The 24,866-nt window shown below is 40.9% G+C and overlaps 1 protein-coding gene across 1 annotated transcript in view; it reads right to left on the bottom strand.

Moving 5' to 3' along the window:
- Positions 1 to 24,866, bottom strand: part of LOC120548504 (kinase non-catalytic C-lobe domain-containing protein 1) — a 70,265-nt gene that overhangs the window by 25,270 nt on the left and 20,129 nt on the right. The window contains 14 exon segments of the mRNA XM_039784780.1: positions 444 to 628; positions 715 to 812; positions 1,947 to 2,040; positions 2,950 to 3,305; positions 7,089 to 7,351; positions 11,654 to 11,792; positions 12,996 to 13,702; positions 15,884 to 16,076; positions 17,018 to 17,102; positions 17,259 to 17,336; positions 20,511 to 20,687; positions 20,806 to 20,867; positions 21,574 to 21,649; positions 23,617 to 23,859. Coding sequence (XP_039640714.1) covers positions 444 to 628; positions 715 to 812; positions 1,947 to 2,040; positions 2,950 to 3,305; positions 7,089 to 7,351; positions 11,654 to 11,792; positions 12,996 to 13,702; positions 15,884 to 16,076; positions 17,018 to 17,102; positions 17,259 to 17,336; positions 20,511 to 20,687; positions 20,806 to 20,867; positions 21,574 to 21,649; positions 23,617 to 23,859 — 2,756 coding nt within the window.

Genomic DNA, 24,866 nt, shown 5'->3' with positions numbered 1-24,866 from the left:
ATGCTTTATTTTGCTTCCTGTCCCGCACTATCTGCCGTGTGCTGAGTTGCTGCGGAGCTCTCCGGCGTCCGGCAAAAACAGAAGCTCTGGGTATCTGCTCCGGAGGGCTGCGGCCGCCGGAGCTGTGCCGGAGTCGGAACGCAGCCGTTCTGCAGTCAGTGGAAACACATTGACTTTAATGGAAACCTAATGACTCCGCTGCCGTTCCGGAGCGGAGGAAATTGGGGGTTATACTCTCACACAGCCAACATCTCCTTTTACTTTCATTTGTTATTAAACCACACGTGCGCATATCACCAATTCAGTTCCCCACCAAATGTGAAATATGGTCACAATCTCCCCTTCCGTTCATGAGTTATGGCATTGAATAATGCAACCTCAGGACTTGACTAGAGAAAAAGCAAGGCTAGCACATTTCAAATGTGAACCCTCATCCATAATACCTGGCGTAGAGGTAAGCCATGAGGCCCAGAGGAGACCCAGCTAGCAGAGTGCTCTTCCCTTTGCTGGTACCAAAGCTCATAACAGACGGGTCCTCAGAGGACTGGATGTCCAGAGAGCCAGGTCCACAGACAGCCAAAGACGGCAGCAATGAAACCTCCAAACCCCACTGGTCCACACTCAGAATCTGCAGAAACACAAGAAATCACATCAAAGGGTAGAAGGGCCGAGTTGTTGGGTGGAGTATTTGGAATTGTAGCACTTTGTAAGTACCTCAAGGTATTTCTTCACACAATCCAAGAAGACCACTTTGGACCGAAGTTCCTCAAACTGGGACGTGAGTTTGGACAGCATCAGTTTGTTGTCAGAACCTTTAGGACACATTCACTGTTTATAGATCACACTGGAAGCTGCACATGCCATTTCCGTATACTAGCAGTTAGGGCTGGGTACCGCAATTTTTTCAGTCACTGACCGAATTGCCTCCTTAGGATAGAGTATCAAAAAAATGCCTTGTCGGGCACCTGGTTAACTCACCTGGTAGAGCAGGCGCCCATATATAGAGGTTTACTCCTCGACGCAGCGGCCGCAGGTTCGTCTCCAACCCGCGGCCCTTTGCTGCATGTCATTCCCCTTCTCTCTCTCCTTTCAAATCTAAGATGTCCTATCCAAATAAAGGCCTAAAATGCCCCCCCAAAAAAACCTCGTTATTCAATACGAAATTTCGTTCGTTGAGCGATTAGGGAGAACTAATCACTCAACGAAATCCCGACTGATCACTGTCCTGGCTCCCAAATGGTGGAACGAGCTCCCTATCGACATCAGGATGGCCGAAAGCCTACACATCTTTCGCCGAAGGCTAAAAACACATCTCTTCCGACTACACCTCTGACAAAAACAATTTTTTTTTTCTTGAACCTGCACTTTCATATGTCTCTTTGTAGCTTTGCTTATTTAAAGCTAATGTACTTGCACTTACTACTTGCTGTCTGGAGTTTGAACATTCACAGTTGAAAGCACTTAATTGCAAGTCGCTTTGGATAACAGCGTCAGCTAAATGACATGTAATGTAACAATGTAATGACATTTCAATACCTAAGGAGTGACTCTTATCAATGAGCCAATAAGCATGCAGCATGCTTCTACCAAGATCTGATAATGCTGCTGATTGGCTGTCTAACCTTACACGTCGAGGAGGCATGCAGGAAAAACTAGTTTACGTTACGCACAGAGACCGGGGCTGACGTGTGTGTTGTTGTATTTTCAGAGGCTTGACTACAGTGTGCGTCACATAAGTGAATAAAGGAGCTAAACAATTTTTTTATATGATTTGTACCATAATGTCTAATGTTGTCATTTCTTTTTGTTAAAATGGATTTTATAGAATTGCAATTGGAAAAAGTATTGTCCGGGTCAGGAACCTGTATCGAATTCACCATCTCGCTGCCGAAAATGTTTGACCGATACCCAGCCCTACTAGCAGTGTTATGAAATGGGTAACCGACCTTTGTTTTTTATCTCCTGTTGAAACAGCTTCTGATAGAACTTTCTCGTTTTCTTTAGATTCCTTGTTTCAATCATCAGCTGCTGCTGCAGTTCCTGTTCAAAAGGAAATCACGCAAAATCACACAAAAGGTCCCGAAAATAACACCACATTGCTTTTACTGAAAGAACCCTTTGGGCAGCGCGTATTGAGCTCTCTCTCTCTCCTTCTCCCATCCCTCCCTCCCGTGGCAACAGAACACAACAGTTCTTTTGAAGGGGAACGAGTGAGAAGTCGCAGCCACACGGCTCTTAAGGTGTGTTATTAGCTGTAACACAAACCTTTTGAAGAAGCAGTGGTGCCTTCAAAGTGTGCAAACACAGAGCCTTCTCATTAATATTCTTTTGCAAATGATAGTAACTTCCTTTGCCCGGGGCGAAGTTCAACATATTAATATTCAGATCCAGTTTGGAGAGAATAATATGCCAATTATCCTAAAGTCCCCCACACGTTCTCGTCCTATTTACCCCAAAGCCTGACCGTGCCCCACTTCATTACAGATAAGTAAAATAATTCCTGCACTTATTCATAGGAAACTAGGACGTGAAACTGTATCCAATAACCACATGGAGGAAACATAATGGATAAATGTACAAAAAAAAAATGGAAATGGAAACAGTGAATTAAATCACAGCAAAGCATTTTCAATCTGCAGTTTATAAACATGAAGTAATGAAACAATTCCAGAGAATATTTTGATGGAAATATACATATACCAAGAACGATCGTTTTTGTTCTTTTTGCTAAAAAACTCTTAAAAAAACAACAACATCCACTCCATGATAGTATTTTTTTTAGCTTTTGCATTAATAAACACAACTCACATAGGAACACATACTTTATGATATCCATTTCATTGCCTTATTGTAATAGAATCTGATAAATAAACCATGCCATCTGATGTTTGTTCAAACACATAAGGTCAAGTGTGACTCACTGGCAGTAAGCTCGACAGGTCTACCCACCTGTGTTTTCACATCCAGACGTGGGGATCCTGTGTGCTGCCCCAGATTCACCGCGTACTGGATCACCTCCAGACTGAAACAGTCTTCTCCAAAGAAGGCCAAGGACCAGGCCGGGCTGAAGCCGAGTCCCAGTCCCTCTGCTCTGGATCCGGGCGAGAGGAGTCGCTCCGACACCAGAGAGTCACTGTCCTCCATGTCCTCGGAGCAGTCGGGGCTCATCTGCTCCTCGTGGGCCCCCGGCAGCCCTTCCTCTCTCACCGACAGAAACTCAGCTTCAGAGGGGCTTTCATCGCTGCCCCCCGCTGAATGATCTCCTCCCTCCATGACCCCCGTGTCCCAACTGTCCGTGCTCACACCTCGACCAGTAAACAGGGACAGTGGCGAGAGAGGGAGAAAAGAGAGAACAGAGAGGGACTGAATCACATGGAGAGCAAAAAAAAACTGGATTTGTGAGGGGAAAAAAAACACACTGAGAGATCAAGGGGTGGTGCTGGGGGTATTGTTGCTAACTCTATCACAGGCACAATGCAGCCACTGTTTAGCAGAAGAGCCTTAAGGCAACGCAAGATGAACTTCCAACTATCGCTTTATCTCAAGTACCTTGTAAGAGGCTGTTTGTAATCAAGACCACGTCTAGCATATTACATGAGCGCAACTAAAGCAGACGCATAGGGTGTGTTTGTGAATGTCATTGGCCAGGAATGAGTTCTTCTCCCAGAGGAGAAACACATCTTTAGAGTTTGCTAGCATGCCTTGGACTCTTATGAATGTGCTACAATCTTAAGAGCAGCATCCAACAGCCAGTCACAGCTCTCATGACTTCAGTCAGCAGCCAAATGAAGGGAAATATAGAAAAACATCACAGATGGGTTGGGGTTCAAATCTAAAACCAGTACAGAATCTACTTATCTGTGTGTTTACTGAAAATTACATATTTGAGTACTTTGTACTTTATTTGAATAGAGGCATAAAAGGAGAATTAATGGAAATACTCCACTTCATTTAGGCCTGCACGATTAATCATTATACAAAAAAGGACAGCTGAAGACATGAAAGGCAAGCAGTTAAAGAGTGTGCTAAGAAATCATTCTGTTTTTGATACTGCACTTAAATCAGTCCTTCCAGAAAAGTGTTTTTTTGTGATTGTTGCGGGCAAAAATCCTTGATTATGCGGCACGTTTTCTTAAAAATTGCGATGGATTATGCGGGATATTTATGTAATTTTATGCGATGAAATTGCGGGAACTTGCAAAAACTGCGGTTTGATGCAAAAAAAAAAAGACAAAAAAGTGATTCCCCCAACACCCTGCTTTACGATGATGTTCACGTTGCGTAATTACGTCACTTCATACTGTTCCCATGGCAACAGGGGAAAATGACTCTTGTGTGAAGTAAACTCAAAAAATGTCTAATTTCTGCCAAGATATCTGTGACTTTTTTGCAACAAAAATGCGGGGATTATGAAATAATGCAAGCCCCGCATATTTTGTGCGGAAATCGGCAATTTATGCGGTGAAAGTGCGGCGTATTTGAAAAAATGCAGCCCCCGCATAAATATGCGGACTTTGACTGATTATGCATTGAATTATGCGATTGCATAATCACGTTTTTCTGGAGGGACTGTTAAATTGGCAATTGACAAACTCCATTTCTCTAGAGACTGAAGCTGTAGCTGCAGCATGTTGATTGAAATGTTTTAATTATGTAAAGACATGTTCCAGGAGTTCAGCTAGAGCCTGTATCAGGGCCATATTTAGTTCAATGTGTTATAGGTCACTATTTTTGGTAGCCTACTGTACTTAAATGGCCAATATGTACTTTATTTTCTTTATTCATTGAAGCCTCTATGTTTACAGGCTTGTGGTGATGCGCAATGTGCTATAGGTGCCAAAAAAAAAATAATCTATGTTTGGTACTGCCAATTTGTTTTGTTTTGTCACGGTTCATGTGTGCAACAAACATTACACTCCGTGAGAAAAAAATCGTGGCAGAGAATCATGATAAAGCTTAAAAGTCGTGATTCATATTTTCCCCCAAATTGTGGAGGCCTAACTTCATTGTAGAGGAAATATTGTACTTTTTACTGCACCGCATTCATCTGACAGCTTTATTTACAAACTATTTGACGGATAATGATTTGACAAACAAAACATATGACTAACTTATGAAATATGATGCACTGTTATAGATTAATCTATCCAACAGTAGGACCGGGCAATATGAAGAGAATCAGATATCACAATGTTTTTCATCAAATACCTTGATATCGATACTGCGGCGACATTGTAGGGTTGATTTAAACAATCATCAATAATGTGGATATAATGATTAGGTGTGTAAAGGCAAATGATAGAACAATTAGAACAGTCTGGCAAGAGCAGAAAAGTAATCACTTTACTGTAACACAGCCTGTAAAAGCAGGAAAAGACAAGACGTCAAATTACGATATTACAATATCCAAAATCGATCGGACGATATCTAGCATCATTTCACGATATTGATATAATATCGATATATAGGCTCGACATTCACTCTTAGAGGCACTTGTCCTTTGGACAAGTACTTGTCCATGCACAAAAGTCACTTGTCCAGGTAAAGATTTATCATTTTATAATAGTTTTTTTTTGTGTGTGTTTTTTGCTAAGGCAGAATTTTTTCCACAGTTTCACTTTCTACCCAGCAGAGGCTGATTTACCAAGGGATCCTTTAAAAGGTGTAGCTACTTTACAGTTCAATATTAGCTGATATTTAACTACATACATTTAACCGATACAAATGCTGCTAATGCTTGCTAGGTACACAGCTGCCGACGCTAGCTAGCTAACGTCACTTACTTGTCAGCCAAGTTGGGTTAGCCCCCGGCAGACGCCGCAGAACATTACTCCGTCTTCATAACGCACCCAGTCAAATTCATCTCTCCAGCTGTTCACACATTTTATTTCCCTTTTTAACTCGTATGGTGCTGCTGTTGTAAGGTTAATTTTTCTTGGTGCTTTCCCTGGCACTTGGCCGGGCTGCGGAGCCTGAAGAAACATCAGTCCCCACTCCAGTCCAGTCTGAGGCAGGTAAAAATGTATGTTTGAACTGCGGGAGATTGTTACTTGGACCGCCTCCTGATTGGCCAATCAAAGCATTCTGAGTTGGACGCTAGTTCGACGGATTGTGGGGAAAAAACATTTATTTGTTTCAAATCGGTAAAATAAAATTGCTACAATAGACATAATGAGTGGCACATAACGTGAAGTAACATGGCATTTTATTTTGTTTGAGTTTTAACTTGTTCAGTGGGGCAAGCAAATTTCTCTTCCACTTGCACTACAAAAGAATCCACTTGTCCCGGACAAGCGGACAAGCCTTAATGTTGAGCCCTGGATACGATGCCAAGCCCTACCCAACGGTTTATCAAATAGGTCAAATTAGCTCCACGTTGGCTTATTGCAACAGTAACATGCTACTTACAAGTGAATGCCATCAGTAATAATGAAGTAATATTATGCTAATACAGTAGAACACTCACAGGGCCTGCACGTTGTGTACTTTTACTTTAAGTAGATTTTACTAATATACTGACAATTTTACGTGTGTGGCATTTCCAATAAAAGGTTTTTACTGTTTTTGTATTGTACTATTGCTGCTTATTTAAAATATCAAAAACTACCTCCACCACTGCAGTGCAGTTACAACACTTAACAATTTCGTATTACAAAATAATGTCATGTGAGTTTTTAAACTCAAGTTATTGATCTAATATTTTGTATTCAGCGGACTACGTGCTCTACACTGCTAGATGAACACATCTGTGTATTTTATACATTTGGAACTGGATCCAAAATTACACCGGCTATCAGAACCAAACACATTTTTTAAGTCATTATTTACCTTCGCAAAAGAGTTTATGTTTTTGACACAGCTTGTCTGTTTTTCTTTGTGTTTGTGAAACATTCATGTGGTGTCAGAATAATTGGAAAAAATGAGTTCCCGACTGGGAAAATTCACACTGCATTAAGATTTTGAGATACGGCATGCTTCGGCAAAAGTCTGCGCTCTCCAAATGCTCTTCTAGTTACACACTGTAATTTGAATGGCTTTGATCTTTGTCTAAACCACAAAGTAATGTTGAGAATCCAACTATCTCCTACCTTGACAGATGCACTGTTGACTCTCCTCCGTTCTTAATTCAAGAGCTTCAAGCGCAGCCTCATTTTCTCCGTGACAGGGCTGGGCCTCGGTTCCTTCCCAACAATCCACAGCAGCAGCGGGACTGGATGTGTTAATGTTTCCATTCAGGTCGAGACAACCATGCAGGCAAACTTCTCTCTTCCCTCCCCAGACGGTGGCTATCAGGGGTGGGGTAAGGGCTGCCCTTTTCACAGCCTTTGATAGAGGGTGCTCATTAGAGCCGCTGCATGAGGTGCATTAGGAGAGAGAAAACACACAGTAAGTTCAAAGCTAGCGGAAATGAGCGCTTATGTAAAGAACGAGGACAACATTTAAGTATGTAATAAATAAAAAAAGACAACTGGAAGAAAGCAGCCAAAAACAAAATAGTCGTTCATAGATGAATCCAGAATACAGCGTAAAAGCAGTGGGGATTTACTGATTTAATGTTAAAACAAAACCCCATCACCCATTGCAATAACCACTAACCAAACAAAAACCCACGCAAGACTAAATACAAACATCTTGCAGCTTGTCGCCCACATCTTTCAGATCAGATGCACTTGCAAATCACACCGATCGATCGATAAAATGTAACCGCACCAGGACAGCAAACAGTCCACTCCATCTCTCAATAGAGAGGCTACAGTCCTCCGTCTATCCCCTCAGAGAAACTGGAACAGTGGGAAGAAAAAAAAAGAGAAGAGTGTATATCTCTATGCAAAGCTGTGATGTCTCCCTAGTACCACAGCAGATTAAAGCCAGGGCCTCTCCACACATTGCCCTGAGCATAATAGCATGGCAACGGCTGGATAAAAAGATGTCTGCCAGAAGTGACAGGCTCATCCCTCTGCTCGTCTCTAGCTGAGATTTAAATGGAGAGAAGAGCGGAGCATGGAATTTGTTGCCTTCATTCATGCACTTAAGACACATTGATTGACCCCCCCCCCCTCAGGGCTACTTGTCATCATATTTTAAACAATGCAGAAGAGGCTTTACATGCGTCTTCAATGTGGTTTAGACTTCCTTCCCAGCACAAACAAACATGCTGCAAATCAGTTACCATAGGGACAGTTTAAGCTGCTTAAGTTTATGTTTGAAGTGCATATTGTATTAATGCTCATTTGAATGCCTGTGTGTGGATGTGCACATGTATTTGAGAGTGGGCAGAGGAGGAGAGGTCATGTTCAGTGTGGACTGGATCATTCTATTCTTCAGAACCCACAAAAGAATACATTAAAAATCTGACCACAAGCAGCCAAATTTGGGCATTTCAATGTCTGGACGGAAGCGCTGGCTGTTTTGTTGTTAACTAGATACGCGTTTTCAATTTAGGCTGATTATTCTGACACCAAAGATAATCTCTTTAACTCATAATGAAGGCTAAGTGTGCTGATTGGATCCATTAGACAGCCCACCCCCTGAAAAACAGACATTTATTTAAAAGGATTAAAAACTGATGCATGATAATGAAAAATAAAAAAAATTAAAAATAGTTAGAATCTGAACTGCACAGTGGATGGTTCAGTCAGTAAACTGAAATATGTATATAACTTTCCACATGTTGTAATATGTCAAGAGATGAACTACAGCAAATTGAACTGCTACTGTACTGTGCTGGAAGTGAGCTCCGACTGAGCTTATGTAGTTGATTTGGATGTTTGAAAATATGGTGGGAAATATGACATTTCCAGTGCACTGGCACTTACAAAATTGGTATTATCAGGGACAGGTATCTTAATTCATCATTATTTGACTCTGAGAGATGTGGGCAGTGGGCAATCATGTCTGAAACAAAGGTCATGCTATTATAACCCTAGTTCTAGGTAGAGGGCTCCGCCTGTGTGAGATGACCGAAAGTTATGCTTTTAAATACCTAGTTCTATCTCACACAGGCAGAGCCTGTGACACCCCTATCAACAATAGGGGTGTCACGATTCTCCAAATCTACGATTCCATTTGACTTCTGATTAAAAAATTTGTATTACGGAATTTTTTTACAACCAGGTACCCTGAATTCACCTGTGTAACTGAGCATTACTGTGCATGATACTGGTCTGTTTGGTCCTTTAACGTTTGGCTACGCCACCATTGGCACAGATTGATTTGTTATTTCATTCAGACTTTTAACATCTGGTCTGAAAAAATGAACGCTATTTTTATTTCTTAACTGGTATTTTTCCTTTTTAACAAACCGTACTCAACAGGTCAGAGTAAATAATGCTCTCACAGAGCCCAGGCCAATCAGCACTGGTGCCCCTCAGGGCTGTGTCAGCTCTCCAGTTCTCTTTACATTGTATACTAACGACTGCACTAGACTCCACACCGACAATTATATTATTAAATTCTCAGATGATACAACAATCCTCGGCCTTATGCACAAAGATAAAAGCCCAGCAGTGTATCATACGGAAATTGAGGAATTTGTCCAGTTGTGCAACAACAACAACTATCTTGTGCTAAATGTGACCAAAACTGAGGAGATGGTGTTTGACCCAAAGGCCATAGGTGACACCAGGCCTGTAGTGATCAACAACTTACCCATTACCCAGGTTAGCTCTTACAAGTACCTTGGTGTACATATCGATAATGCACTTAGCTGGAAGGACTACGTGAACACTCTTTGTTCCAGACTTCAACAGAGGATGCATTTTCCACGAAGACTTAGAGTGTATGGAGTCGAGCAAAAAATTATGTTGTTGTTCTATCTAGTATTTTAAGATATGGCATCACAGCCTGGTATGGTAACCTGACAGTACAGTCCAAATCACAGATCGCCCGTCAGGTACAGACAGCTATGAAGATTATGGGGGTCAAAAACCATCTGTCCCCCCAGACAATTTATGAGCAGTCGGTTATCAGACAGGCACAAAAAATAGTTTCTGACCCGACTCACATACTTCACCCAGAATTTCAGCTTTTACCGTCTAGTACAAGATTCAGGGTTCCTAGATGCAGGCTGAACCGATATAAACACTCATTTGTGCCTGTGTCCATTAAGCTTCTTAACACTAACATGTAGGCTGGTTGGGTTGTGTCCTATGTTGTTGTGCGATAAGTAGTGTACCACATGGGCTATGTGGAAATGTGTCATTTGTGCAATATGTGGGCTATTGGGGTGTCCTTTATGTCATTTGTGCAATACATAGGCTATTGGGGTTGTGCAATATGTTAGTTGTGCAATACGTAGGATATTGGGGTTTTGCAATATGTTAGTTGTGCAATACGTAGGCTCTTTGGGGTTGTGCATCATGTCATTGTGCAATACGTTAGGCTATTCAGTTGTGCGTTATGTCATTTGTCCAATACGTAGTCTATCGAGGTTGGGCACTGTCAGTGCATTGTGGATCTGTGCGATATGTAGGCTATTGGGGTTGGGGAATATGTCAGCTGTGCAATATTGTACTATTGTAATATTAATAATAATATTAACTCATATTCATGTTAAAAAAACTCAAAGTGAAATGTTCATGCCATGGGACCTTGAATGGTCAGGCACCACGTTATATTACGGATCCTATTCAAAGGCTCTTAGCGCCGAGGTCTCTTAGATCTGATGAAAAATCTCTCCTTTATGTCCCCCGATCTCGACTCAAACTAAAAGGTGACAGAGCCTTTGCAGTTGCTGTGCCATGACTGTGGAACCAGCTGCCTTTAGATATCAGATAGGCTCCCTCCATTTCGGTTTTTAAATCTAGGTAAAGACACATTTTTACTCACTGGCCTTTTTAATTTAAAAAATATATATTTTAACTAATCTCTCGATCTGTTATCGTGTATAATTCTGTATTTGTGAATTGCTGCTTGTTGTTGTCGTTGAGATGCTCTTTTTGTGTTTTCTTTCTACTTTTATTTAAAATTGCAAAGTTCTTTTATACAGCACCTTAGTGCTTTTGTGTACAGCCCTTTGGTCAGCTCAAGCTGTGTTTTAATGTGCTCTAGAAATAATCTTTATTTACTTACTATAACTCACTTCAGGGAAGCAGGAGGATTTTGCAGTTCTGTTGTGTTCAGTTTTGTCATCTCAGACTTGGGCAGCGGCCACGGTGTCTCAAAAAGTGCAGCTGCAGACTAGGCTACTGGTAAGCTTACATTGCCATGTGTCTAGAGCTGCATGCTACCACTTGTAGCTATGCTGTGTCGTCTGTGAATTTGTTTTTTTCATCGGACACACAAGTAAGTGGTGGTGGAGAGAGAAAAATTCTAGGAGAATCGTCAACACTGCTTTTGATTTTGATAATTTAAATTGAATGCTTATCTGCACCGTCACTGCAGCCGGGGAATGACCGTAACAGCAATGTAGTGGCACTTTCTACCTATATATAGTATAGCTGTGAAATCACAACCTTCCTCACGGCACCGTTTCTGATTATGGGTTGTGAGCGTTTCTCTGTGGAGCGTTTTGATACTTTCACAGTATTTATATAGCACCGCGACCTACTCTGTAATTAAAAAAAGAAATGTAAATATCACTTTTTACAATCCTATCTCAGACAGACAGACCTATGTCAATCAGTTTAAAGGAAAAGTCTAAAGTCCTACTCACAGTGTTGATGGGCTGTAGTTGACCAGGCAGTGCAATACACCTAGCAAGTCGTCTTCCCAGTACAGATCACTGAACCTCTCCTTCACAACACTGGCAAACGTGTGGTTCTGGAGGTCCTTCAAAGAGAAGATGTACTCCCCTCGGGAAAAGAGAAAAAGTCAATTTTATTAATTAATATGTCTGAACACCTCAAGGCGGGATGATGGAGTGGGTCATTGTTTTGTCGTTTCATTAAAGAAATGCCTGCAGTGAAGGAGCTAGCTGGTGTTAAAGGAACATTACGCAGATTTGTAAACTTCTTAAACATGTCTGTTCTCTGGAACCCTGCAGCGGTCTAGATTACTGTACAAGTACCCCTGGTTGGGAATCACTGCATAATTTACAAATATAGATACAAGAGGTGGTTCACATTTGCTGCGTAAAGGCGCTGACACACCAACCCGATTATCGGCCTTCGGACAGTCGGAGGAGCCGTCGGCCTTCATTTGGGCCGATTTGACTTGTTGAATTGGCCGGTGGGCAGTCGGACTCAATGACCAATTAACGGAAATTACCTTTAAACTGACCTTTGTCGATCTGAAATGAAGACAGTTTCAGCAACTGCATGGCCTATTTCTCGCTTAAAATGTTTTCAGAAACACATTTCGGTGAACTATTTTCGTAAAATACAAGATCGTATTCCGAACGAGCCACCATTATGGTCTGGCCTCGAAATTCGGGAGAAGCCAGACCCACGTGACGCGTTCGTCTAATCAGCTGCCGGTTTTCATTTTTTGGGCGACAATACAGATTAGCGCGCCTGTTGTTATGGAGACGTCTTACATCGCGCAGAACGTACGCTCAAGTCGGCGTCGCTTCGGTGTGTTCCGAGGCACTTTTTCGACCAACTCGGGGAGGCAGTCAGTCTGACTGCCTTTTCTGTCGATGGTGGGTTGTTGGGTTGAACATGACTTGAAAAACTACAGCAGTGGTCAACACAATATAGTGAAACTTTAGACTACAGCCAGAACAATCTTGTAAAACAACTGTACGACTATACCATGGAAAATAATAAAAAAAGCCATAACAGTTGATTTTAGCCAAACAAAAGGTAACCCAAACAACTAGTTAACATTAGAAAAAAGTTTGTGGTTTGGGTTAGAACACGGGCCCCCTTTCCTGGGTGAAAGTCAGGTGACACCCTTATACATCCATGGTGAAAAGGCATATATTAATAGACTGATTTCGGGATTTTATTAGTCTATATCAGATCACTCAAACAAAGATCGACTTTAATTGGAGAATCAGTTATTTTAAACCAGCACTAAATACAATTATATGACCGTTATCTAAAGATACATACCCATGGCAATGTCCTCATGTCCATTGTCCAAACACGCATCAAGTGAAAACTCTCCTTTGAGCAGGTCAATCACCTCCTGTAGGGCGGGGTGGACTTTAGGGGGGGTGGACTCTGAAGAAGACTGCTTCTCAGCCCGAGCTCCCGGATTTGTTTTTCCATTGTAAGCTCTGGGTACACTGTGCTCCAGGGGGCGGTCAGAAATGATGGAGCTACCACTGAAATTAGATGACTGTGGGTGATAATCATAGGGTCCAGGCCTCAAAGGCCCATTCAGACAGTTAATGAATGGACCATCACCATCAGTGCTCTCTGGAACTTTGATTAGTCCCTGTAGAGGCTGTGGCACCAGGGAGAGATTGATATTCAACCCGAGGAGAGACTCTGGAGCCCTAACCTGCACAGGCACTAAGGAAAGATCTCCTGTTGTGGGATCCTGACGGAAGATGTAATTGTTGAAAACACCACAACCACTGATGTTAGTGGATAATGGCAGAGGAAGAGAGTCAAGACATGAAATATCAGTGAGAGTAGAAGTAGAGTTGGCCGGCATCTTGTTGCTGGATGTTGTGGTTTCTTGATTAACAGGCGACTCTTGTGTACGTAGAGTGGGTTCAGTATGTGTCGGATACGAGTACTCAGAGTGGGAAGGGAAATCGAGGCCCCGTTCCTCGATGTGTTCACTGCTTTTTGTAAATCCATCCACAGTCCTGTAAAATAAACAATCGCTAATAAGCTTTATTTATCCTTTTAAAGTTGTGCAGCATTTTCTGTCTTTATTACTTTAAAAAAAAATATCATTTAAATTCTGTTGTTTAAAAGGTCCCATGGCATGAAAATTTCACTTTATAAGGTTTTTTAACATTAATATGCGTTCCCCCAGCCTGCCTATGGTCCAACAGTGGCTAGAAATGGTGATAGGTGTAAACCGAGCCCTGGGTATCCTACTCTGCCTTTGAGAAAATAAAAGCTCAGATGGGCCGATCTGGAATCTTGCTCCTTATAAATGTCATAAGGAGCAAGGTTACCTCCCCTTTCTCTGCTTTGACCGCCCAGAGAATTTGGCCCACCCATGAGAGAGAGACATCATGGCTTTCAAACGAGCAAAGTGGCAGTTGGTCAAGGCCACACCCCCACCCTCCACCTTGCCCCCCCGCCCCCCTCTCCTCCTCAATAGCTACAGACACAGAAATGGCACATCCTAAGGAAAGCTCATCGTGGGACTGGCTCTAGTGGCTGTAATTCTGCACCAAGGCTGAATTTTGGGAAAGAGACTTCAGATACAGTATTAGGGGACCATAAAAGTCTATATAAAAGCATCCAAAGAGCACCATGTCATGGGACCTTTAAAGAAAACGTTCAACACTTCGGGAAAAACGCTTATTCTCTTTCTTGCTGAGGTTTACGAGAAGATTGATACCACTCTCATATCTGTTAAATATGAACTAACAGCCAGCAGCCGAATGTTTTAACTGGTGGAATTTCCAGAAACACCATGTTGGGATAAGATGAGGCAAAGGGAAAACTTACACAACGTCAGATCATTCATAGGTCACATGTCAGGGGACCAGAATTTTCGGCCAGTCTGTAATAACCAAAGCTCTTCATGTGTGAATGTGTTTGTGTCTCTACAGTTTCAGAGAGTCTAGGCAGCTGCATGATAAAGGGAATGTTTTGGGGTCTGACAGACATTAGCATACATTCCAGAAGAGAGATAGACTTAACTAGGTTTTAGGTGAGCATCTTTTGTTTTGGTGCCATCAATATCTCAGTATCTCGGCATACCAAACTTGACAGCTTGAGGGAGAGATATATGCATCTGGGAAAAGGCACAGACCCTCAGAGTTGAGGACGACACCGCTTGGTTAAACTGTACGGTCTGCCTTAATCTCTCCTCGGCCCGAGTTTTCATTAAATGCTTTGTGTGATAGGGCTGCGTGATATGAGGAAAATATGGGATAACGTTGTTGAATGTCGCAATAACGATATTACTTGCGATACATAAACAGATATTAAAGTGTACTCAGTTATGTATTTCTGCTGCTTTTATTGAACAAACTGAACACTAAATTAAATAAAAAGGAAAAAGAAAGTTTGCTACTCATATTTTCCTTCAACTAATACATAAAAAGAGAGCCTTTTGCAATATATCGCTGCCGTTCGCGATGTGTATATTGCGCCAGTCGATATTGCGATGACGATAACAAAACCATATACTGTGCAGCCCTACCGTGTAAGTCACGGCACACAACTCATTTGTGAATATGAGTTGTGCTACTCCTGAATTTTTCCATAAACAGCTTAACATAAAGACAAAAACAATTGTGTGGTGCAGTGATTTCCTGGGAGGCAACCAGCAGAGACTTCGGCAAGTCACTGTACCCGGCCTGAGCTTTCAAGACCAGACCTGAGTTGTGAGGAGACTTTGCCATATTGGCAAAGTGAGAATAGAGCGTCACAAACACCACAAAGTGACAATTTTCTATAATCCGAATTTTATACATTCAGTCCAAAAATGGAAATTCTAGAAGATATGCATCAGTAAATTATTTCATGGCGTTCATGAACGTGTGTGGAGCCAGCAGGAAGTCCACAACTTGTCCTTCTTACACTTGCGGAAACTATTTTTTTAATTTTATCGGGACATAAACAGAACAATAGGTGTGAAGTATAGGTGGAGAGCCAGGCTGGCTAGCTAGCTCTCTCCCATTTTCCTTTGTGCTAAGCTAACATCTTCTCATTTAACACTCAACAACAAAGACAATTAGCATATTTCCAAAATGTCGAACTATTCCTTTAAATTTTATGAAACTCCTTTTACCTAGAAAATAGCTTTTTAAAAACAGAAAAAAGTAAAGTGATAATAGTTCCACTTTTCTGGAACACCCTACCCTTCAATGGCAGCTCCAAGGTGTCGGATCTCCTCCTCTGAGTCCCCTTCATTGGTCAGGATGATGGGGGTGAAGTGTGTGGCAGTGGAGGTGAAGGCTTCTGGGAGTTGGAGTTCCTTGTTGACTGGATAGCTGTGGGGAACAGGGCCAGGCACAGGAGCCAGTCGGCTCTCAGTGGCCATGGGCACAAAGCCTACACACAGTTACAACAATGCCAGATACAATATCAGTGATATTGTCTCATGCAATGCACATCGGTAAATTACACCCAATGTGGGAAATATCAGGAAGATCGGCTACAACGGAGATCCCAGTTAAAAGCCATGCTCCCTTCTTTACTGAGTCGTCTCCTGCCATGAATGTTAAAAGAAGTGACATTTTTAAGGACAATAACAAATTGGCGGTGCGTCTTAATAGCACGATTGAAATGGTCTTCCTAATATTTCGCACATTTAGGGCCCTAATTTAATTATCTAAGCGCACGGCGTGAAGCGCATGGTGCAAGTGTGTTTAGCACGTGTACGAATCCACTTTTGCTAGTTTAACGGCGGAAAAAAGGGTCTGTGCGCCAGGCGTTTTACTTAGTGTCTTCATTAATCATAGGCGTAACCTGCAATAAACCAATCAGAGTGTCATCTCCCATTCCCTTTAAAAGCCAGGCGCGTTTGGACCATGGCGCATTGCTATTATGATGGCAGATTTGCTAAGTAGGAAGGAGAGATTTTCAGGAGAAGAAACCGATCTGCTCGTGCGTCAAGTAAAAGCTGAGCAGAGCATATACGGCATGAGCACTATGCCACCAAAACTCCAACGAGATGAAGCAGGCGTTACAATAACAATGAAATGCAGCGGTTTTTGTTGGTCAATGATGCGATACGCCAAGAACACACCTCCCTGTAAGACCAGCACGCCCATGGGCGCACAGATGGGCGCACAGATGGGCGCAGGTGCATTTGCTTTTTAAACGACGCGGGCGCTTGACGGGAAATAGACAACTGCGTCGGTCTTAAACTAGCAAAGACACTTGCGTCGGGCTTTGCGCTGCGCCGGGTGCAAGATAGGGCCCTTAGTGTATATTATGTACATTTTGAGGTAAACTGCATGAGGTTCATCCATAAAGTGAAGATGTCCTACCACTGTTTAGCGCAGAGTCTTCAAATGAGCTCTGTAAAGTTTCAGGCGCACTCAAATCGTCTGCATCACTGGATTTTGCGGCTGGCTGAAAGGAAATAGAATTGGTTCTTTACAATAGAGAGATCCCATTTCCACAGTAAGAGGATGGTTAAAAAAAGAAACATATGACCGTAACAATGTGACTAGTATACAATAAATAAAGACAAATGAACGTAGAGGTGAAAAACAAAAGAAGGTTTACCGGGTGAACTCTGCTGATGAGATTGTTCCACACAGTCTCGGCATTTGTCCCTTGACAAGATAAGTAGTCACGACAGCTCTGGAACAGATTTACAAAGAAAAACAAATGTGATAACAGTACAGGACACTTCACACACAATCACAAACAGACACCAATAATGTCCGAATTAGCTGTGCCCGGAAATTATAATAATGAAAATATTGAAATTGAAAATAAACCATCCAGCTACTTTTACAAAATGACTGACCGCATAAAAATTTAAGTAAATTATAATATTTGTTTTAGGACAGTCCTTCGTGCAAAGCACAAATTGGATTCTCCATATTTAAATTACAAGTGATTGTCTTTCACAAAGGATATGTCTATTTAGAAAGGTACTCCCTCTCTTAAATCAAATCAGGCATTTCATAGAGAACTTTTCAAATCAATGATATGCAATTATAGGTGCTCTCCAGAGCAAGATTTGATAGACAGAAGGGCAGAATAAAATAAGTCAGCAGAATATGTTACATTCCATTCAGTGAAAACTCTGAACAAAGCCTCTCTGATCGGTTTTATTTTGGTATCATAAATTGTTACACCATTTTCCTTCCTGAAGATTTATCTGTTTGTCCTCTACTGTGCTATGGAGCCTCTCTCTTATCTATCTAATCTCACGTCATCGAAGTGAATGGAGAGATTGTTAGAACATTTATATACAGTCATGTGAAAAAAATTAGGACACCCATGCTAAAGTTGACTAAAAAGAGGAATAAAAAAAAAATCATCTTTTGGAAATTGATCTTAATGCCTTAATTGAAAACAATTAGGAAAAATCCAACCTTTAGGGACACCAATTTTGTTTGTGAATGAATAACATATCGTAAATAAATAAATGTTCTTCCTTAAAATACAGGGGGCATAAGTAAGTACACCCCATGTTAAATTCCCATAGAGATAGGCAGATGTTTATTTTTAAAGGCCAGTTATTTCATGGATCCAGGATATTATGCATCCTGATAAAGTTCCCTTGACCTTTGGAATTAAAATAGCCCCACATCATCACATACCCTTCACCATACCTAGAGATTGGCATGGTTTTATGTCGGTTAGCCTAATAGCTGGTTTGATTTGCATTGAGAGATGATTTTATGGAAAGTACCCCATGCCAATCTCTAGGTATGGTGAAGGGTATGTGATGATGTGGGGCTATTTTAATTCCAAAGGTCAAGGGAACTTTATCAGGACGCATAGTATCCTGGATCCATGAAATAACTGGCCTTTAAAAATAAAAATCTGCCTGCCTCTATGGGAATTTAACATAGGGCTGTGTATACTTATGCCCCCTGTATTTTAAGGAAGAACATTTATTTATTTACGATACATTATTCATTCACAAATTGTTGTCCTTAAAGATTGGATTTTTCCTCATTATTTTTAATTAAGGCATTAAGATCAATTTGCCAAAGAAGATTTTTTTATTCCTCTTTTTAGTCAACTTTAGCATGGGTGTCCTAATTTTTTCACAAGACTGTATCCTTGTGTTTCCTTAAAGGTGCTCTAAGCGATGTTGGGTGACGTCACTTCTTGTTGACGTTCAAAGTATTGTCAAACGTTGTCGTTTGTAATGGCAAAAATTACATTTAAGCATAATTCCTTATATTTTTATGTTTTATTTCTACTTTAATTCTCTCACAAATGCTGAAAGAGTTTCTCATTCCCACATGCAGATTTTGATTCTAACCTTGTGAGACATCCAGTCTGGAACATAATGTAAGCACGGTTTGTCTGAACAGATAGGGGCTACAAGGTCGCCCTAAAACTCTCTAGTTTTCCCATGCCAGTTAAGATGTAACTGGGGGTAAAAAGTCATACCGGAGGAAAAAGCGAAGGGAAGAAGGCAAATGGCTCCAAGATGTCTCTTGTATTTCTCTGATTGTCTTCATGTGTATCAGATTGCCTGTAAGAACTGTAGCGTCATAATAATCCAAGTGCGTGTGTGCTGTCCACTCTGAAGATGCATATAAGCCTAGTGTTCTGTTCACTCATTTGAGAAACTGACTCCACACTGGGCTGCGGCCTTTTGTGAAATCATGTTGCTCCTATATTTGCAAATATATCTTTTTTAATAAAATACAAAAACCCAACTTGGTGTTTAGTCTCAGTCTGTCTTATTTGTTTCAATTTACTAAACTCTGAAATTTCCCCCCCCTGCTGCAAAGGAAACTTCCATAACACGTTGTCTGGGATAGCTCTCCTCTACCTAACATCCCTCTTATCGCTTCTCTCTCCTCCACTCCCCACACCCCCCTTCATGTGCAACCTTCTTGTCGGTTAGTGGCTGGAAGACTGTTTGTTATGTTTGGTGGTGCAGGTTGGCGCAGCTTGTTTTTGTTGCCGTTAGTGGAGCCTGGGCTGTCAACAGAGACCGTTTTTTTTTTTACAGTTTGTTCAGGACACAGGCAGCTAGCGGATAGTGAGGAGATGTTAGCTGTATGTGACAAAAAATGTTGTAGACTAAAAAACGCGTCACATCACTTAGAGCACCTTTAAACCTTTGGAACATTGTGAACTGAACCATGCTTCACATCACTTTGTTCTCCGAGCGCTTGCCACTGCTTTCAGAATTAACTCACTGGAGGTCCTGCCAGTAGATGATAGGATACAAACCACAAAACAATCATGTTCGGACTGTTTCCTAAACACATAACAAAATAAAACCGAATTGAAATATAGAAAACAAACCTGCATAAATATCGGCAGTTTCCCCACCTCAAAACCTCAAACACTGTTTGAGTATAACACATAACTGGGAGGAGAGGCTTGTGTTTAAGCTGTCAACCCAGTTTAATAAAACCATAAGTAAAGAAAGCAGAAATATTCACCAAAGCCATTCTTAAAGTCAAAAGTCTAAAAGTCATTTCCTTTTTGTAATTTGTTTGTACAATTATTTATTTTATTTTATCAAAGTGAAATCGAGCCCGCTGCTTTGTCTGCGTTCTAACAGGGAGCTGCAAACAGAGCTAGCCTACTGTCGGCTAGGGGAGTTTAAGTCGGAGACTTCAGTTGGGAGTCAGAAAAGTAATGGGATGGTTGAAACAATGTTATGGTAAACACACGATCAATTTCAGGCCAATGCATTTGCAAATTGCAGTGACTTGTGCCTAGTAGAAGAAAAAAACTGGTACTGTATATAACAGCAAGGGCTTTCTCGTCTGAACAACGCATGTTTTCTTTAATGAAAATGTCAAAGTAAAAACCAAAATAATGTACTTTTTTAGCCATGATGATGGTAGGTCTCTCAATGGGCATCCTCTTTGCCATCTCCAGGAGCAGTCTTTTCAAAAACTTGGCGCTTTGGGAAAACTTGCTTTGGGGGTGCTTTTTTTTTTATTTTTTAAAATTTGTTTTTAGCCTCAAGAGAATAGCAGCAACGCCATACACACAAACCTGAGCCAAGACAGAGAAGAATAGAAGAGGGAAAAATGTCAAATTGAAGCAAATGATTGGTGATCAGAACGTTGGTATAAAAAAAATAAATAAATGAAGGCCCATCAGAAAGACAAACCTTCTCAGTCACAATTCCATGTTCTTGATATTCAGGAGCGAGAAAAAACTCATCTCGGGATCCTGCAAAGAACACTGAGAGTCAGTTATTGAAGTCAACAAAAACCTCCAGACACTGTTGACTCATTCACTAGGGTAAATAGTGCATTTTTAACATCTATTTTGGAAGTAAACACCTAAATATATAAAATATGGAAGAATGTTAGCCTGCTGGCTGGGCTTCATTGTTCTGCAGCAGCACAGCCGACTTTAGGACTTAAACCTACATTGTGTCATTTTTTGAGTTGATTCTTAGCAAAAACCCATTTGTTCTTTCACAAATATGTACTCATTAATGTGTAATTACTTCCACCAACTAATCAAAGTATTCTCTTAAGTGTAGAATCTGACATTTATAATCATTCAGAATACATACGAGCGACTCGCTCGAATGATGGCAGCCATGTAGCGCCTCCATCTTTAAAATACATTAGCCAAAGAGGGGCATACCTCTGCATTTCGCCCTCTTACACCTATTGGCACCATGACGAATACAAGGGGGAGATTAATCGCCAGGGAAGCGAAAAGAGAATTAAAACGACAACGCGACAGGTAAAGCAACAAGACCAAAGTTAATATTGGAGTGGCGTGTAAACAATGGAGAAAGCTAATTTCGGGTTTGGCCACTGTAGGAGGAGGGTCTAGAAAGTAATATTCAGTTGGTTGTCATATACAATTTCACCGCTAGATGGGAGAAATTCTTACACAATGTAGCTCTAAGTAAACTTACCAATGTTTTTAGGTTTCAGGAAAAGTACTTCTCCCTCGCAGCCCACATGCAGTGTGTCCAGGCATAGATAGGCTAATGGAAAAGAGAGAAATCAGATGACAGAGAAATTGTGGCATATACATACATACATACACACACACACACACACAACCACACATATACATATATATATATATATATATATATACACATACATACATATATACACACACACATATATACATATATACACACACATATATCTATATACACATACATACATACATACACATACATACATACATACACACATATACATACATACATATATATATATATATATATACACACATACATACACATATATACATATATATACACACATATATACACACATATACACATATATATATATATATACACATACACATATACACACATATATACATATACACACACACACACACATACACACACACAGCACGTATATATACACACAGGCATATATATATAGATACAGCACACACACAACACACAGCATACACATATACATAAATGCATGCAGCATATACACATATATATACACATATAATATAGTACTACACATGACCCACACACAGGAGGAAACTGAGACCATAGATACGAAGAGCACCAAATGAGAATGTATAAATGATTCCCACAATAGAATCAGTTGTAATGATAAATACAAATGATTAGAACTTGTAGCGCCTATTACGAGCAGGAGTGAGAACACACGTAGGTCTGTAGGACAGGAACATAGAGACCGAGACCAAAGCTCTAATGTAGTTACAAGATCCACTGATAGAAAAAAAACCCAGTTAAGAGAAATAAGTACAGACTGTGATCCTCAGTAGACTCAACTGAAGAATTCCATTGTGAGCCAGGTGACAGGACCAAGAGAATGAACATCCATCTGAATAAGAAATAATATAATCTAAACATATGTGTAATATTAATGGACACATGAAGTTAAAGAAAGGAGGGGGGATAGTTTTTATTGTAAATGAATTATGGATTTAAAGCAGGTTTTTTCTTAAAGGAAGCAAAAAAGATTGGAATAAATGGGTAGAAATAGAGGAAAAATAGACAAATGGTAAAAGTAGACAAACTTAATCATAACACAGGGTCATTTTACAGCAACCGTTTAATCTTGGACAGCTGAGGTTGTGAAACAGCTCAAAGTTCAGTCAGACTGTCTCCAAAATGGACGTTTACTTTTTTTTTTTAGTTTTCTCCCATTTAATAAACTAGCATAATATGGAGTGTAATATTGAATTTTTTTTGTTTTTTTTTTTTTTTTTTTTTTTTTTTTTTTTTTTTTTTTTTTTTTTTTTTTTTTTTTTTTTTTTTTTTTTGGTTTTTTTTATATGGGTTGTAAAGATGCAAATTAGCCGGAAGGTTGTTTTAGTGGTGCAACATAAAATTCGAATGATAGGCCAGGTAGCTGTATGGAGTACCACTGACAGACGTGAGGAGCAGCTAACCCCACATAGGCCCATAAACCAGACAACCCAATTACAACAGAAAGAAAGTAAGGGGAATTGGAGGCACAGAGCAACTGGAAGTGGAACGTGGAATAACCTTTTTTTAAGCTACTCATAACATGCATAAAAAAACGTTGCTCTAAACACTAACCAACTTTTCTTTTTTAAAAAAACCCACTTCAGCCACACACACACTTCTTTTTTCCCCCCCCTTTGACAGACAATCCTTACTGACCGAGCCGTAGAACCAGACAAGAACATCTGAGTGCACCCCATGCAGTCAGAGCCTATAGCCACAGCAAAAAAACTTTTTGGCTTCGTCCCCCCTCATCCTGAGGCCATAGAGGCACAGCAGCTTTTTGGTCAGTAGAGGTGGTGGGTCTGTGGTCTAACATTGAGTATGTCCATAGGGCGCCCCATCCAGCCCTGGGAAGACATCGGACAGTGTGAATCCCAGCCGCCCAGTTGTTTTTTCCCCCCCCTACATCCTTGGTAGTCCACAACGGTAGCCCAGTCGAGTTTGAGAGCTCAAGGTTCATCTCGGTCTGGATCCCTGTGGTAGGTTGGGTATACTGATATCTCCGTGAGTTTGAGGGGAAAGACAAGGGGGGTTGTTGGAGTCTGGGACAGAGCAGGAGCGGTTCAGAGCCCCCCTCACTCTGTTCAGCCTCTGCTGGGCTCTCCTCCTCACTGGGGAGCTGTTGTGGGACCTGCAGTCCAACTCATCTGCCAAGATCCGGTCGTCTCCTTCACCGCTGTCCATATCCTCCGCCCAGAGAGAGGAGTCCCAGCCGCCGCACACCTGCAGAACGCGGTGTTAGTATACACACGCATTTGTTTCAGCAGAATGCAGAAATATTCTTCATTATACATGAATGGGTGTACAAAAAATAATTAGTATGACTGAAAAACTGAGGCGGAGCTAAAGAAACCTTGGTCAATTTTGTCATCGTTGAGATGCTGCGCATGTAGAGGAGTAGGGAATAAATCAGAATGACAGAGCTAATGGAAAGATTGGATTGGAGAATAAATTGTGCACAATTAACTATTAGCGTCTAGACCAGGTCTGGCTCTGGATTTTATTAAGATGGTGGTGGTGAACAGGAACTGATGAGGAAGAATATACAGTTTAAGGTAAGACAGCTCACACTGTTAATGCATGCTTATGGCTCGTTTGTAGAATAGTGGAAAAGTGTCAGGCACTATGATCAATGCAACGATGATCGGTTTTAGCATGTGACTTGCTGACAGCTGATAGAGGTGGCTGATAGGGATTGGAAACAAAACACACAATTCTTACCTTTTACGACTCAAAATCGACAACATGCCACAATTTCTCATTTTTTTGGTATGTTATCACAGTGCAGCACCTGCTAGAGTTATCTTGTAGCTAATTTTCAAAGAGTTTGGGCACATTTTTGGATGTAATAACTTAATAATCAGCTTTACAAATGAATTCACACATACTGTATTTGTATCTGTGGATACTTTGAACACGAACATGAACAAGACCAGCTGACCAGCTCTCCGTTTGGTCAGAGAGTGACCTTCATTAGGACTAGTTAGCTTAAAGCGCCCATATTATGCTCATTTTCAGGTTCATAATTGTATTTTAAGGTTGTACCAGAATAGGTTTACATGGTTTAATTTTCAAAAAACACCATATTGTTGTTGTACTGCACAGCTCTCTCTCACTGCTGCAGATCCTCTTTTCACCTGGTTTCTGTTTTAGCTACAGAGTGAGACCTCTTTTCATCTTCTTCTTCTATACTATCTTTGATTGCACTCGCACATGCTCAGTAGCTCAGA

This window comes from Perca fluviatilis, chromosome 19 (genome assembly GCF_010015445.1).
Source record: "Perca fluviatilis chromosome 19, GENO_Pfluv_1.0, whole genome shotgun sequence".
Taxonomy (NCBI): Eukaryota; Metazoa; Chordata; class Actinopteri; order Perciformes; family Percidae; genus Perca; species Perca fluviatilis.
The sequence above is the reverse complement of the archived record's forward strand: the minus strand, read 5'-3'. Positions and strand labels throughout refer to the sequence as shown.